General features: G+C 40.2%; 1 protein-coding gene across 1 annotated transcript in view; it reads right to left on the reverse strand.

Moving 5' to 3' along the window:
* LOC123825566 (tRNA-uridine aminocarboxypropyltransferase 2) overlaps nucleotides 1-12,080 on the reverse strand; it is a 123,353-nt gene extending 111,273 nt beyond the window's left edge. The window contains exon 1 of the mRNA XM_045849099.1: nucleotides 11,781-12,080. Coding sequence (XP_045705055.1) covers nucleotides 11,781-11,995 — 215 coding nt within the window. The 5' untranslated portion in view covers nucleotides 11,996-12,080. The remainder of the gene's footprint in view (nucleotides 1-11,780) is intronic.
* Between the last annotated feature and the right edge of the window lie 2,174 nt (nucleotides 12,081-14,254).

The following is a 14,254-nucleotide window of genomic DNA, read 5'->3' on the forward strand; positions in this document are numbered from 1 at the left end:
ATATAAATGGTATATCCTCAGAAATCTTTCCTACCCTGCTATTTTCTCTCATAGCAACCCATTTTCTTACTTCATTGCTGGTTTTTTTCCAAAACTGTAATTACATATTTGGTTTCTTGTTTATTGGTTTATTACCTGTATCCAATAACAGAGTGAACACTTCATATGAACACAGATTCCACTGTGTTACCAGTGATTATCAAAGCACTCAATAAACACTGGTTAAAGGATTGTACAGGTCTGGTATTCAGGAGAAAGGTATGGACTTTCTACCTTTCAGGAGAAAGGTAGAGCAGCAATTTTCAACCAGGTGCCATCCCTTAGAATGTCAAATGTGAAAAATGAGAATAGGAGAAGATGGCAGTGAGGTAGGAGGGAGAAGATTCCACTTCCCCCTACACACAGGAGAAAAACCTAGCTGATCTACAGAGGAACAGAGCAAACAGCCAACAGTACCTCAGCATCTATGAAGATAGGAGACCAAAAATTTTAGCGGATGTTGAAAAACCAGAAAGTAAAGAGAGTGCTTCAGGACAGTAAGGTCCCTGGGACCAGGGCAGCTGCACCCCGGCCCAGCACCCACTGGGTCTACCACAGGGTTCTTGGGAGAGAGCCGGGTCAACAGGTCCCTCCCTGGCCAAACAAGATTTAGCAGTACCAGGGGAGACCTGATTGCTTGAAGTCGCAGAGAGGGGAATAAGGACCAAGTGGCAAACACACATGGGCTATGAGCACCCACACAGTCTGTGGATGCCTGCTGGGGAGAGTTGAGAGTTGGGCCATGACAGGCCCTGACGTGGATAGTCCCCAGTCTGGTTGGAGAATTGGGCAGTGTGAGAGACCAGGCCTGTACAGAGTGGCAGGTTTGAGTAGGAGGAATTTCTCAAAAAGAAAAAGTGAAAAAAGAGACACTATTTGGGGAATTCTCCTGCAGCAGCTGCTCCGGCCTCCTCCCCACCCAGTCCAGCAGCACTCCTGAGGTGGCACAGAAGGCCCTGCACACACTCCCATAGCCCTAGGAAGACTGGGCACCTGAAACTGAGAGACCTAAGGGGCCTGGCCGACTACGCACGCCCTCAACCTGGAGAGAGTGCACTCTGAGGAATGTCTGGAACCCGCACCCAAAGCCCCTGGGAGGCACCTGGCTAGCACTGGGGAGAGTTCTGCTCCACTGACTGCAGATCAGGAAGGGAGAAAAGCAAAACCAATAACCCCTCAGCCTGCTGCAGCCTGGAAGACCAGCAAAACTGGTTTGGCCACTTTGAAACCACCAAGAGGTTTTTTTAAAAGTAATTATTTATTTTTTTATTTATATTATTTTTTATCTCTTAATTTATTTTTCTTCTCTTTCCTTCTTTCTTGTTTTATTCCTTCTTCCTTTCTTTCCAATTTTATCTCTTCTTCCTTCCTTCTTCTTCTTCTTTTTTTAAATACCCACAAATGATACAAAAAACCCTGGAACTGTGAAAAGACCAGTTGGACCCAAAGAGGAGTCATCCCAACAGCTGAGACAGTGACACAAATTTCACTTTGCTATTACAGAGAACCTGCAAGTTGATGCATATTTGTATTATTATTTTTTTCATTATTCTTACATCTTTTATTTTAATAGTACTTTTGTATTCCTTTTCTTTCTGTTTACTCTTCTTTGCTTGGCTGGTTAAATTGTATCACTTGACAGGTTTCCCCTATTCCCTCTTCATAGTGTATTGCTAATTTACTGTCCTTCACTTCACTTGTGTTCCATTAGCACACTACTCAAGGTCCTAAACTCCCTATTCTTGTTATCCAGATCACATAGATTCTGTCATGATTGTTGTTCCATTATTAGTGTAAATAATAGCTGTTCCATACAACTGTAAATACCACACACACCCCTCCCAGATCTTAGCCCACATCAAGATTTCCTGAACTTTATTACTGTAGTACTTAACTCTATTCTCTCATACACTATACCTATGTACTATCCTTTACTCTCACCTTACCTCAGAATCTGACCTCCCACAACCTCACTGTTTTCTAGATCCAACTCACAACCCTTCCCTTCCCAACAAGACTCTTTTCTTCTTTCCATCCTTTCTAAAAACTGGCTAGCTGTGTGGAATATCATGGTTCACACTCTTCATAGCCAAAAGATCTCCTATCTCTTCCCTACCGGCTGCTGCTGTAAATATCATAAAATACGCTCTTGCTGTCTTAAACCATTTTGCCTTCCCCCTCCAACTGATCACAAAAAAAAAGAGTAGATGGAAGCTATGAACACCAGGATACCCACTGGAAGAGGAAATCCAACAACAAAGGAACCACTAACAGATAACAACAGAAGAAGGTGAAGGAGGGAATGCAAACAACACTAACTTCAATCCAGGACCTATCTGGAAATACAACTAAATAGTGGAGAAATTGCCCAGAACAAACAACTGAACAAGAGCAAGAGAGAATCCTGAAAACCATGGAAGAACCAGCTTCAACACAACCTACATTCACCAGCACAACTAAATACAAGAGGTGGTGGGCAGAGTGACCCTAAGTTACCAGCTGGTGGGAAGGACCCACCAATGAAAGATCCAACAACAATCAAAACTCGAAGACAAACACAGGGCCAACTTAAATGACATCTCAAGACTAGTGAGCGCAGAAGATCAAAGAGACAGCACCACAGAATCTCACAGATATTCTACCATAGAAGTTCACATCATAAACCCAGGGAGTCAGAATAGATCAATTTCAGAAGCTGAGGCTAGCAAGAAGAGCCTCAAGAATAATGGGAAGACAAAGAAACAATCTCCAAATGAAAGGAAAAGAGGAAGCCTCAGAAAGAATGCTAAATGAAACAGAGGCAACTAAACTATCAGATATTGAGTTGAAAGCAGCAGTTATCAAGAAGCTCAATGAGCTCACAATGAATTACCAGAAACTACAGGGAAACTATAATGACCTCACTGCAAACTATATCAACATGAAAAAGGAAATAGAAACTATCAACAAGGGCCAAGAGGAAATGAAGACTGCAATTTCTGAACTGAAACACAGTATAAGGAATAAAAACCAGGCTCAATGAAGCAGAACATCAGATCAGTGAGCTGGAAAACAAAGCAAAAAAAAGCACCCAGAAAGAGCAAGAAAAGGAAAACAGGCTCAGAAAGAATGAAGAGGGATTAAAAGAAATGCACGACAATATGAAACGTAATAATATCCATATCATAAGGATACCAGAAGGAGAAGAAGAAGGGCAAAGGATAAAAAACCTATTTGAAAAAGTAATGATGGCAAACTTCTTTAATTTGTTGAGAGAAAAAGTCACACAAATCCAGGAAACACAGAAAGTCCCAATCAAGAGGAACCCAAAGGGGCCCGCTTCAAGACACACCATAATTAAAATGGCAAAATTCCAAGACAAAGACAGACTATTAAAGGCAGCAAGGGAGAAACAGGAAGTAACATACAAGGAAGCCCCAATAAGGTAAGCAGCTGACTTCTCAATGGAACCACTCCAAGCCAGAAGAGAATGGCAACAAATATTCCAAGTGATGAAAACCAGAGGTCTGCAACCAAGGCTACTTTACCCAGCAAGGCTCTCAATCAAGATAGAAGGCCAAATAAGGAGCTTTCCAGACAAACAAGTCTAAAAGAATACATCTCCTCCAAACCAGCTCTGCAATAAATGCTAAAGGGACTGCTTTAAAGAAAGGAAGGAAAAGAGAGAGAGCAAGAGGAATACAGGTATGAAGATGGCAATGAATAAGTACCTATCAATAATAACCTTAACACAAATGGATTAAATGCTCCAATTAAAAGACATAAAATAGCTGAATGAATAAGAAATCATGACCCACACATATGCTGCCTTCAAGAGACCCACGTCAGGACAAAAGACTTACACAGGCTGAAAGTGAAGGGCTAGAAACAAATTTTCCAAGCAAATGGACAGAAAAAACAAGCCAGGGTAGTAATACTCATATCAAGCAAAATAGACTTCCAAAAAAGAGCCATAAAGAGAGACACAGAGGTCACTTCATAATATTCAAGGGAAGAATCCAACAAGAAGACATAAACATTGTAAATATATATGCACCCAACATGGGAGCACGCAAATACATATAGAAAATCTTAGAGGACTTCAAGAAAGATATTGACAGCAACACAATTATAGTAGGGGATTTTAACACCCCACTGTCAAAAATGGATAGATCTTCCAAACAAAATATCAACAAAGATAGTGTGGTATTGAACAATGCTCTAGATGAAATGGACTTAACTGATATATAGCCCTTCATCTCAAAAAAGATAAATACGCATTCTTTTCAAATGCACATGGAACATTTTCAAAGATAGACCACATGATAGGACACAAAACAAGGCTCAAAAAATTCAAGAAAATTGAAATCATATAAAGCATTTTCTCTGACCACAAGGCACTGAAATTAGAAACCACCCCAATGGAAAAGAATCCAAAACACTCAAAATCATGGAGATTGAATAGCGTGGTATTAAACAATGAATAGGTAAAGAATGAAATTACAAAACAAATCAAAAAGTTTCTGGAAACAAATGAAAATAAACTAACAACACCCCAAAACTTATGGGACACAGCAAAGGCAGTCCTGAGAGGGAAGTTCATAGCAATACAGGCCTACCAAAAAAAGATAGAAACATTTCAAACAAACAACCTAACCCTATGTCTACAAGAACTCGAGGAACAACAACAAAGACAGCCCAGAGCAAGTAGAATGAAGGAAATAGCCAAGATCAGAGCAGAATTAAATGACACAGAGACTAAAAGCACAATTCTAAGGATCAATGAATCCAGGAGCTGGTTCTCTGAAAAGATAAACAAAATTGACAAACCTCTAATCAGGCTCATCAAAAAAAAAAGAGAGAGGACATAAATAAACAGAATCAGAAATGAAATAGGAGAGATTACAACTGATACCACAGAAATACAAAGATTGTAAGAAATTACTACAAAGAGCTGTATGCCAAGAAATTTGAAAACCTATGTGAAATGGACAAATTTCTAGAAAAATGTAACCTTCCAAAATTGAGTGAAAAAGAAGCAGAAAGCCTGAACAGACAAATAACAGCAAAAGAAATTGAAGCAGTAATCAAAAAACTCCCAACAAACAAAACCCCTGGACCAGATGGCTTCACAGGACAATTCTACAAAGCAATTAAGAAAGAGCTAACCCCTATCCTTCACAGACTATTCCAAAAAATCCAAGAAGATGGAAGACTCCCAAACTCTTTTTATGAAGCCAGCATCATCTTAATCCAAAAACCAGATAAAGACACCACAAAGAAAGACAACTTCAGGCCAATACCACTGATGAACATAGATGCTAAAATCCTCAACAAAATATTGCAAACTGCATCCAACAATACACTAAAAAGATCATATACCATGACCAAGTGGGATTCATTCCAGGGATGCAAGGATGGTACACTATTCACAAATCAATAAATGTCATAAATAAATAAAATAACATAAATAAAAGCAAAGACAAAAATCACATGATCATATCAATATATGCAGAAAAACCATTTGATAATGTACAGCACCCATGATAAAATTCATGATAAAAACACTGAGCAAAGTGGGAATAGAGGGAGCATTCCTCAACATAATAAAGGCCATATATGGGAGACCTACAGCCAACATCATATTCAATTGGCAAAAACTAAAACCTTTTACACTAACACCAGGAAAAAGACAAGGTTGTCCACTTTCACTACTTCTATTCAACAGAGTATTGGAAGTCCTAGCCACAGCGATCAGACAAGAAAAGGAAATAAAAAGCATCCAAATCAGAAAGGAGAAAACAAAACTGTCATTGTTTGCAGATGACATGATAGTGTACATAGAAAATCCTATAAACTCCACCTAAAAACTGCTCAACCTAATAAACCAATTTGACGAAACGGCGGGATACAAAGTCAATGTCCAGAAATCAAAGGCATTTTTGTATACCAACAAAGAAACAGCAGAAGCAGAAATCAAGAAAAATATCCCATTCAATATAGCAAAAAGAAAAATAAAATACCTAGGAATAAACCTAACCAAGGAGGTAAAAGACCTGTACTCAGAAAACTACACAACACTGAAGAAAGAAATCAAGGAAGACACAAACAAATGGAAACATATACTGTGTTCATGAATTGGAAGAATTAACATCTTCAAAATGTCCAGACTACCCAAAGCAATTTACACATTCAGTTGAAAACCTACTAAAGTATCAATAGCATATTTCACAGACACAGAACAAATACTTCAAAAATTTATATGGAACCATATATGACCCTGAATAGCTACTACAATTTTGAGAAAGAAGAGGAAAGTAGGAGGAATCACAATACCTGATACTAAACTGTATTACAAGGCCACTGTAATCAAAACAGCCTGGTACTGGCAAAAAAAAAACAGGCACATGGACCAACGGAACAGAACAGAGAGCCCAGAAATAAACTCAAGTTTCTATGGTCAATTAATATTTGACAAAGTGGGCAGCAACATAAAATGGAGTAAAAATAGCCTCTTCAATAATGGTGTTGGGAGAGCTGGATACCTACATACAAAAAAATGAAACTCAATCACCAACTTACACCATAAACAAAAATAAATTCAAGGTGGATAAAAGATTTAAATATAAGCCATGACACCATTAAAGTCCTAGAGGAAAACATAGGCAGGAAAATCTTAGACATTTCACGCAGTAACATTTTCACTGATATATCCCCTAGAGCAAGGGACATAAAGGAAAGAATAAACAAATGGGATCTCATCAAAATAAAAAGCTTCTACACAGCTAAAGAAAACAATATTCAAAAAAAAAAGAGAGAACCAACCATATGGGAAAACATATTTGCCAATGATACCTCAGACAAGGGTTTAATCTCCAAAATATATAAAGAACTCACGCAACTGCACTCTAAGAAGACAAGCTACCCAATTGAAAAACGGGCAAAGGACTTGAACAGACACTTTTCAAGGAGGACATACATATACTTCACTGGTGAGTACCCATGTAGAATTTTATATGTTGTGACTTCCGGCAAGATGGAGGAATAGGTGGACGCACCGTACCTCCTCGCACAACCAAGAATAGAACAACAATAATTTACCAATATAATATCACTCAGAACTGTCAGAGGATTTATCTGAATGGAAGTTGGACAGCCAAGAAGTTGAAGTAGACCCGTACATCCAGACTGGTAGGGGATGACGAGCCGGGAGGGCGCGGGGCTGGCGCGGGTTGGCGGCGCACAGAGGTCGGGGGAAATTTGGCGCAAAATCCGCACGACAGCCATCCGGGGCGCAAGAACGCAGCAGTGATCCCTGAGTACGCAAGCTGCGGCTGGGGGAACCAGTGAGGCAGCGATTGTGGACCAGGGCAGAGCTCGCAGCCCAGGATCCCAGGGAAGTGTCTGAGCCAAGGAGAACCGAACTGCCGCCATTGTTCCCACCCGTCCCCGATCCCGCCCCCGCTCCCACATATAACGTCACAATCTAGCGACTGGGGTGCCCAGCCCCGGTGAACAACTAAGGCTCCGCCCCCCATCGTAACAAGAGCGACCAGACTGGAAAATAAATAAATAAATAAATAAATAAATAAATAAATAGGAGAGACAGGGAAAGACAAGACATGTTTCCAGCAGAACAGATCAGTCCCCCAGGACTCATCCTTTTGAGCGACCAAGAAATAGCCAATCTATCAGATGCACAGTTCAAAACACTGATGATCAGAAAGCTCACGGAATTGGTTGACTTTGGGCACAATTTAGATGAAAGGATGCAGGTTACCATAAAAGAGATGCAGGAAGATACGCGGAGGAGAGCCAATAGTGAAAGGAAGGAATCTGAGTCTCAAAACAATACAGTGGACCAGAAGGAAGATAGAATCAACCAAGCAGGAAAGCATGATGAAAGAAGAATTCAAAAAATCGAGGGAAAAAGTTAAGAGCATCCAGGACACCTTTAAACGTTCCAACATCCGAATTATAGGGGGTACCAGAAGGGGAGGAGCAACAAGTGGAAAAGTTATTTGAACAAATAATAAAGGAGAACTTCCCCAATCTGGCAAAGGGAACAGTCTTCCAAGAAATCCAAGAAGCTCAGAGAGCCCCAAAGAAGTTGGACCCAAGAAGAAACACACCAAGGCACATCATAATTACATTAGCCAAAGTAAAAATGAAGGAGAGAATCCTAGAAGCAGCAAGAGATAAGGGGACAGTAACCTACAAAGGAGTTCCCATCAGACTGTCAGCTGATTTCTCAAAAGAGACCTTACAGGCAAGAAGTGGCTGGAAAGAAATATTCCAAGTCATGAAAGACAAGGACCTACATCCCAGATTGCTCTATCCAGCAAAGCTCTCATTTAGAATGGAAGGGCAGATAAAGTGCTTTTCAGATAAGGTCAAATTAAAGGAGTTCATCATCACCAAGCCCTTATTTTATGAAATACTAAAGGGATTTATCTAAGAAAAGAAGATAAAATAAAGACATGTATAGTAAAAGGACAGCAAACTCACAATTATTAACAACCACACCTAAAGCAAAACCAAAAGAAACTAAGTAAACAACTAGAACAGGAACAGAGCCACAGAAATGGAGGGCACATGGAGGGCTAGCAGCAGGGGGGTGGAAGGAGGAGAGAGGGGGAAAAGGTATAGAAAATAAGTAGCATAGATGGTAGGTTGAAAATAGGGGGAGGGTAAGAATAGTATGGGAAATGTAGAAGCTAAAGAACTTATAAGTATGACACATGGACATGAACTAAAGGGGGGAACGTGGGTGGGAGAGGGGGTACAGGGTGGAGGGGAGTGAAGGGGGTAATGGGACAACTGTAATAACATAATCAATAAAATATAATAAAAAAACAAAAACAAAAACAAATTTATATGTTGTTAAAATTATGTAGGTTTAAGAGTGTAGAATGTGTTTAAGAGCATAGGAAGTGTTTATAAGAATGTGGGAAAGGTAATAGGAGTTGGGAAGGGTTTATAAAGCCTTAAAATATATATAAATAATAAAATAAATGTAATGCTGATACTTTGCAGATTTTCAACTATTGTGGGAGTCTCTGGAACGTAACTCCTGAGAAAGGTGAGGGATCACTGTACGGAGGATCCAGAGACACATGAAAACATGCTCAGTATTGCTAGCTATCAGAGAGATGCAAATTAAAAACACAATGAGATACCACTTCACACCCTTCCAGAATGGCCATCATAAACAAAGCAACAAACAAATGTTGGAAAGGTTGTGGAGAAAAGGGAACCCTAGTGCATTGTTGGTGGGATTGCAGTCTAGTTCAACCACTATGGAAAACAGTATGGAATTTCCTCAGAAAGCTAAAAATGGATCTGCCTTTTGACCCAGCAATTCTACTGCTAGGATGATATCCTAAGAACCCTGAAATACCAATCCAGAAGAACATATGCACCCCAATGTTCATAACAGCACAATTTACAATAGCCAAGTGTTGGAAGCAACCTAGGTGCCCATCAGTAAATGAATGGATCAAAAAACTATGGTACATTTACACAATGGAATTCTATGCAGCAGAAAGAAAGAAGGAGCTCCTACCCTTTGCAGCAGTATGGATAGAACTGGAAAGCATTATGCTGAATGAAATAAGCCAGGTGGTTAAAGACAAATACCATATGATCTCAGCTTTAATAGGATCCTAATCAACAAAACAAACGAATAAGCAAAATATAACCAAAGACACTAAAATTTGAGAATAGGTTGATAGTGACCAGAGGGGAGAGGGGAGGGAATTTCAGGGGAAAAGGGGAAGGGTTTGCAGGAACAAGTATAAATGACACATGGACAAAAACAAGGTGGAGTGGAAATAGGAGGGAGATGGGGATGGCTGTAGGGGGTGGGCTGGGATGGGATTAAAAGGCAGAAAACCGTACTTGAACAATTAAAATAAAAAATAAAAGAATATAAAATAAAATAAACAAGAATGGGACAATAATATGGTTACATGCATTGTATACCTTGCTAAAATGGTAATTTCTTGGCATACAATTAATTTTATGCTTAGTTTATAGGTACAATCTACAGGGACATATTTATATATTCAACAGCTTTAAAAATGGTGTGTATGTTTGATTAGTTTGTAGGACATGTCTATACTTTAACTATATAATCATAAAATATTTCATAGCATATTTTCCAGTAAGTCATACTATATTCTAATAAACTCTCTTGAGAAGCATTCAGTATTATTTTGGACGTCTTTGATATGAACATAAACTTATCTTTAAATAATTATCATCATCAAATAATCAACAAAAATGTTCTTTAGGGTTAAAAAATATTACTATTTAGTGTATGTTATAAATGAGAACTAACCATTCTATGAGAGTAAGGACTATGCCCAATTTCAGTTATTACTCTTAATTTTATTGTATCAGTGTGAATTTGATTTTGCTTTGACTTGTACAGAATCTTTAAATAATAGTGACTTAAGTAAAATTAAGGTTTCTTTCACAAGCTAACAAAAAAAAATGACAACAGCTAACACAATAGCCACCCTGTGTGAACAGATCAAAATTATATCTATTTTTTGTCAGGATTGGCAAAAAAACATTTTTTTTTGGAGTTCAGCAGAATTTCAGTAACTAGTTTATGTGTGTTGTAAGACTTTTTTCAAAAAATTGAAAATCAGTGGGCTAGAGATATTGGGGTAGAGGTAATAACTTTCCCATGGAAACTGATGAAATCACCTGTGGGAAGTGTGTGGGATTAGAAGAGAAGACAACCTAGATTCAAGACCAGAAGCAGCTCAACATTTAGAGTTTGAGTAGAACAAAGAAAGATGAGTAGGGCAAAGAAGTCAGATAAACCAAAGGGAAGCCAAAGAAAGACTGTTCCAAGAACAGAGTATTCAACTGCAGAATGCTGCCAAGAGTTCTAGCAAAAAGTGAACAGAAAAGGATCCACTGGATTTCATCTCACAGAGATTACTGGTGACTCGAGTGAAAGCCATTTCAGGAGAGTGCAGGATCTGATGACAAATCACAGAGTGATTCTGAGGTGAGGAAATACAGCCACCATCTAATAGTTAAAATTTTGAAGGGCAGCAGTGAGACTGGTGATAGATGGAGACCCTCAGCAACCAAGGAAAATGACCCTGACCACCCAGGAAGTAAAGAGAATAGTACATGTGAATAGCAAAAATTCAAACAAGCAAGGAAAGCAATCCTCACAATTCTTTAGTGCACCAGCACAATGGGGTAATCCTGAAAAGTACTTATACAATCAGGCACACTGTGAGCATTCAATCATGTTAGTTGCTGGTTTAATAAGTTGTCTCTTCAATAGACTGTAAGTGCACCAAGGACAGAGACCATGTCTGTTTTATTCATGTTTGCATTCCCAGGACCTAGCACAGTGCCTGGCACACAGTAGGTGCTCTATAAATATTTCTGAGTGAATTCAGAATTCTGAATACAATCTTAACTACTGTAATAACCATTTTGTAGCCTATAATTCATTTTTTTAATTTGTAAGACGACTGTCACTTAAGCACACTCTGAGTCTTACGGGAAGTAACGCTAAATAACAACGAACCTAGATAAATGACTTTTTACTGAAGAACTATTGACAAGTATTTCACAGGCATAGCAAGATCAACCAGTGAAACCGCCACCCTCCCCAGTAAAATGCCAGAGCCAGTGCTCCTCCGGACCGGAACCGCAGCAGTCACCTTCCCAAAAGGGGGCGCTGAAGCTTCACCTTTCCCCCGCCTGAGGCCCTGCCCGTAGGTCACCTGCAGCGACTGCACTCGGGCCTCCGATCAGACGGCTCCACTGGCAGCTCCCAGAGCCCGTCCATACTGGCGCTGCCCACCTCCTCGCCTAGAGCAGCCACCGCAGGAGCTGCGCCACTCTCCCGCCGCCCCTCCTCTTTAGGCGTCTGAGACTTGGCGGCTGGCGGCCGCTCGCCCGGGTCCCTGCGTGTTCGTGCCTTTTTCTGCGGCTCCATGGCAGGCAGGAACTCAGAACTGGCTGTCACACTGACGCCTCGCTGCCGCCGGAGGGCGCCACACACTGGAGAAATAGTTCCGCGCTGCCAGGCGCCACGTAGGCACGCCACGTACAGGGGCGGGTCTTCGAAGCTTATGCTCTAGGTCCCGCCCCGCAGCGAAGAAGAAGCTACCCCATTGGTCAATAGCCCTTGAGCGTTTTATCCAGAACCAGATTGGGACGTGTAGGTCGGCCTGGGAAACCGTGAAATGTCGTTTTCGTAGGCGGGGCACGTAAGGGGTTACTCTTTGAAAACACCGCAGGTAGCAATGAACCTTCCTTAAAGTCTTTAAAAGTGAAAGTAAAATGGAATTTTACTTCCCGCCTTAGCGTGGCACTTTAAGAATTAACTCGGTGAGTGACACAGCAGTTGCAGCAACTGACGTACCATAGGTGATAGCTAACGGCCAACGCGGGAGAATTTGTACCGCCTGAAAATTGGATTCACGCTTGTCTATTAAATGTGAATTTCTTGCTCTAGAAGAGCAGAGACCTGTGTCCCTATCTTGTACTTCTTGGAATTTCACCCAAAATCAAGGATATTGTTATACAGTAGACACCAAATGAGATTAATATTGTTAAATGAGATTTTAAATTTTCCGAGGCCCCTAAGAATACGAGGCAATAGGAGGGCTGAAATTTTATGGATGAGGAAAAAAAAAAAGCCATAGAAAGAGAACTATCTTGCTGAAGTTTTTAGAGCTCCTGGATAATAGCAATATAGCCCACAGTTTGTTTTTGTTTTGAAAGCCAAAATGAAGTTCACTTTAGAATGATAGCAGAAATTCTACTTTCCCAAAATTGCTTCCATTCATTTATTAATACTTTGTTACTGATACCAATAAAGTAGATTTACCACTAACAGTAAGAAAGCAGTATTTCTAAAAATAAACTTTCTTTTCACTATTAGGTTCTCATTTATCTTAAAATCAGGCTTGTGAATAGAAGACGAGACTACTGTTTTCAACTATCTTGCATTCTTTTCCCCTGCAAACAACACTCATCATTTCTTTTGGACTACTATAAGGGAGGGATAAGAAAAGGCTGAAACATCCACAGGTGATGGATGTAGGATGGGAGAAAGAACAGGCACTTATGGCAGCTGGAATTGGGAGAGAATCAAAACCCAGAGACTATAGAAAGGGAGATGAATCAGATAATAAATACTGACTGCAGATTTAGGTTGAAGAACCAAATCTTTAACTACCAGAATTTATTTCTCATGTGACAACTCTTAAACTCATTTCTAGTTTCAAAATGGAAAATGTTCTCAAGTCATTTATGGTCCCTCTGGACTCCCAACTAAGGCCTCGTATATTTGACTTTAACACTCCATGTTAGAGCACTGGCTCTACCCTTGAAAGCATTCAAAATCCAACCATTTGTTACTTCTACTGCTTCTGCCCTGGTTCAAGTCCCAACACCTCTTCCCTAGGATTTTACATAGGCATATAAGTGGTCCCGGGTTCTATCCTTGTTTTTGTATAACCCATTTTCCCCAAGGTTGACCAGAAGCAAAGAAAACCATGCAGAAGGGATACGGGTAAGGTTGGCGGGGGGGGGGAGATTTTTTCTTGTGGAAAGCAAGAAATTCACTCAATATCTAGGTTTATAAACCCTGACCTTGAAAGCCTGAGGAAATGTATTCACCCATCCAGCTGCCACAATATGTAAGGTTACCAGCCTGACACAGACTGTGATCTAAGAATAAAGACCATCAGTGACCTAACCTCTGGGAAATGCCAAGGTGACCAAGAAGAGGTCCAAAAGATCCTCGAAAAGGTACAACCAACTTACCAGTGCAGAAATGATGCAAAACAGTCTATTGAGATATTGATCTATGTTTTATCTCCCAACTCCTAGTAGGTAGCCAAATCATTATGATTCTTTGCCTCAGGAGAGTTTCAGTGGTATAAACTGACTAAAATATTAAGCCCATGTGTATCTTGGGGGCAGGGGTTAGGGGAGAAGATGGGTAAGTGACATTGGGGTAAATGCAAAAATTGGTATGGGGAAGTCTTCTCCTAAATGGGAGGAAGACAAAGGAAAACAAAAACCCCACCCCTGTGGTCCCCTAAACTCCAGGTTTCTCAGCATTGTGAAAACACTGCTGCTACCATGGAATACATGGAACCAGGATGGCAGAGACAACAGCATCTCATTAGTAGCAAGTGATAACAGAAAGTTGGAACAGCTTCCCTGATGTTTTAGCTGTGAA

The sequence above is a fragment of the Phyllostomus hastatus genome, unplaced genomic scaffold, assembly GCF_019186645.2.
Source record: "Phyllostomus hastatus isolate PE091 unplaced genomic scaffold, TTU_PhHast_1.1 phas_contig_64, whole genome shotgun sequence".
NCBI classification, from domain to species: domain Eukaryota; kingdom Metazoa; phylum Chordata; class Mammalia; order Chiroptera; family Phyllostomidae; genus Phyllostomus; species Phyllostomus hastatus.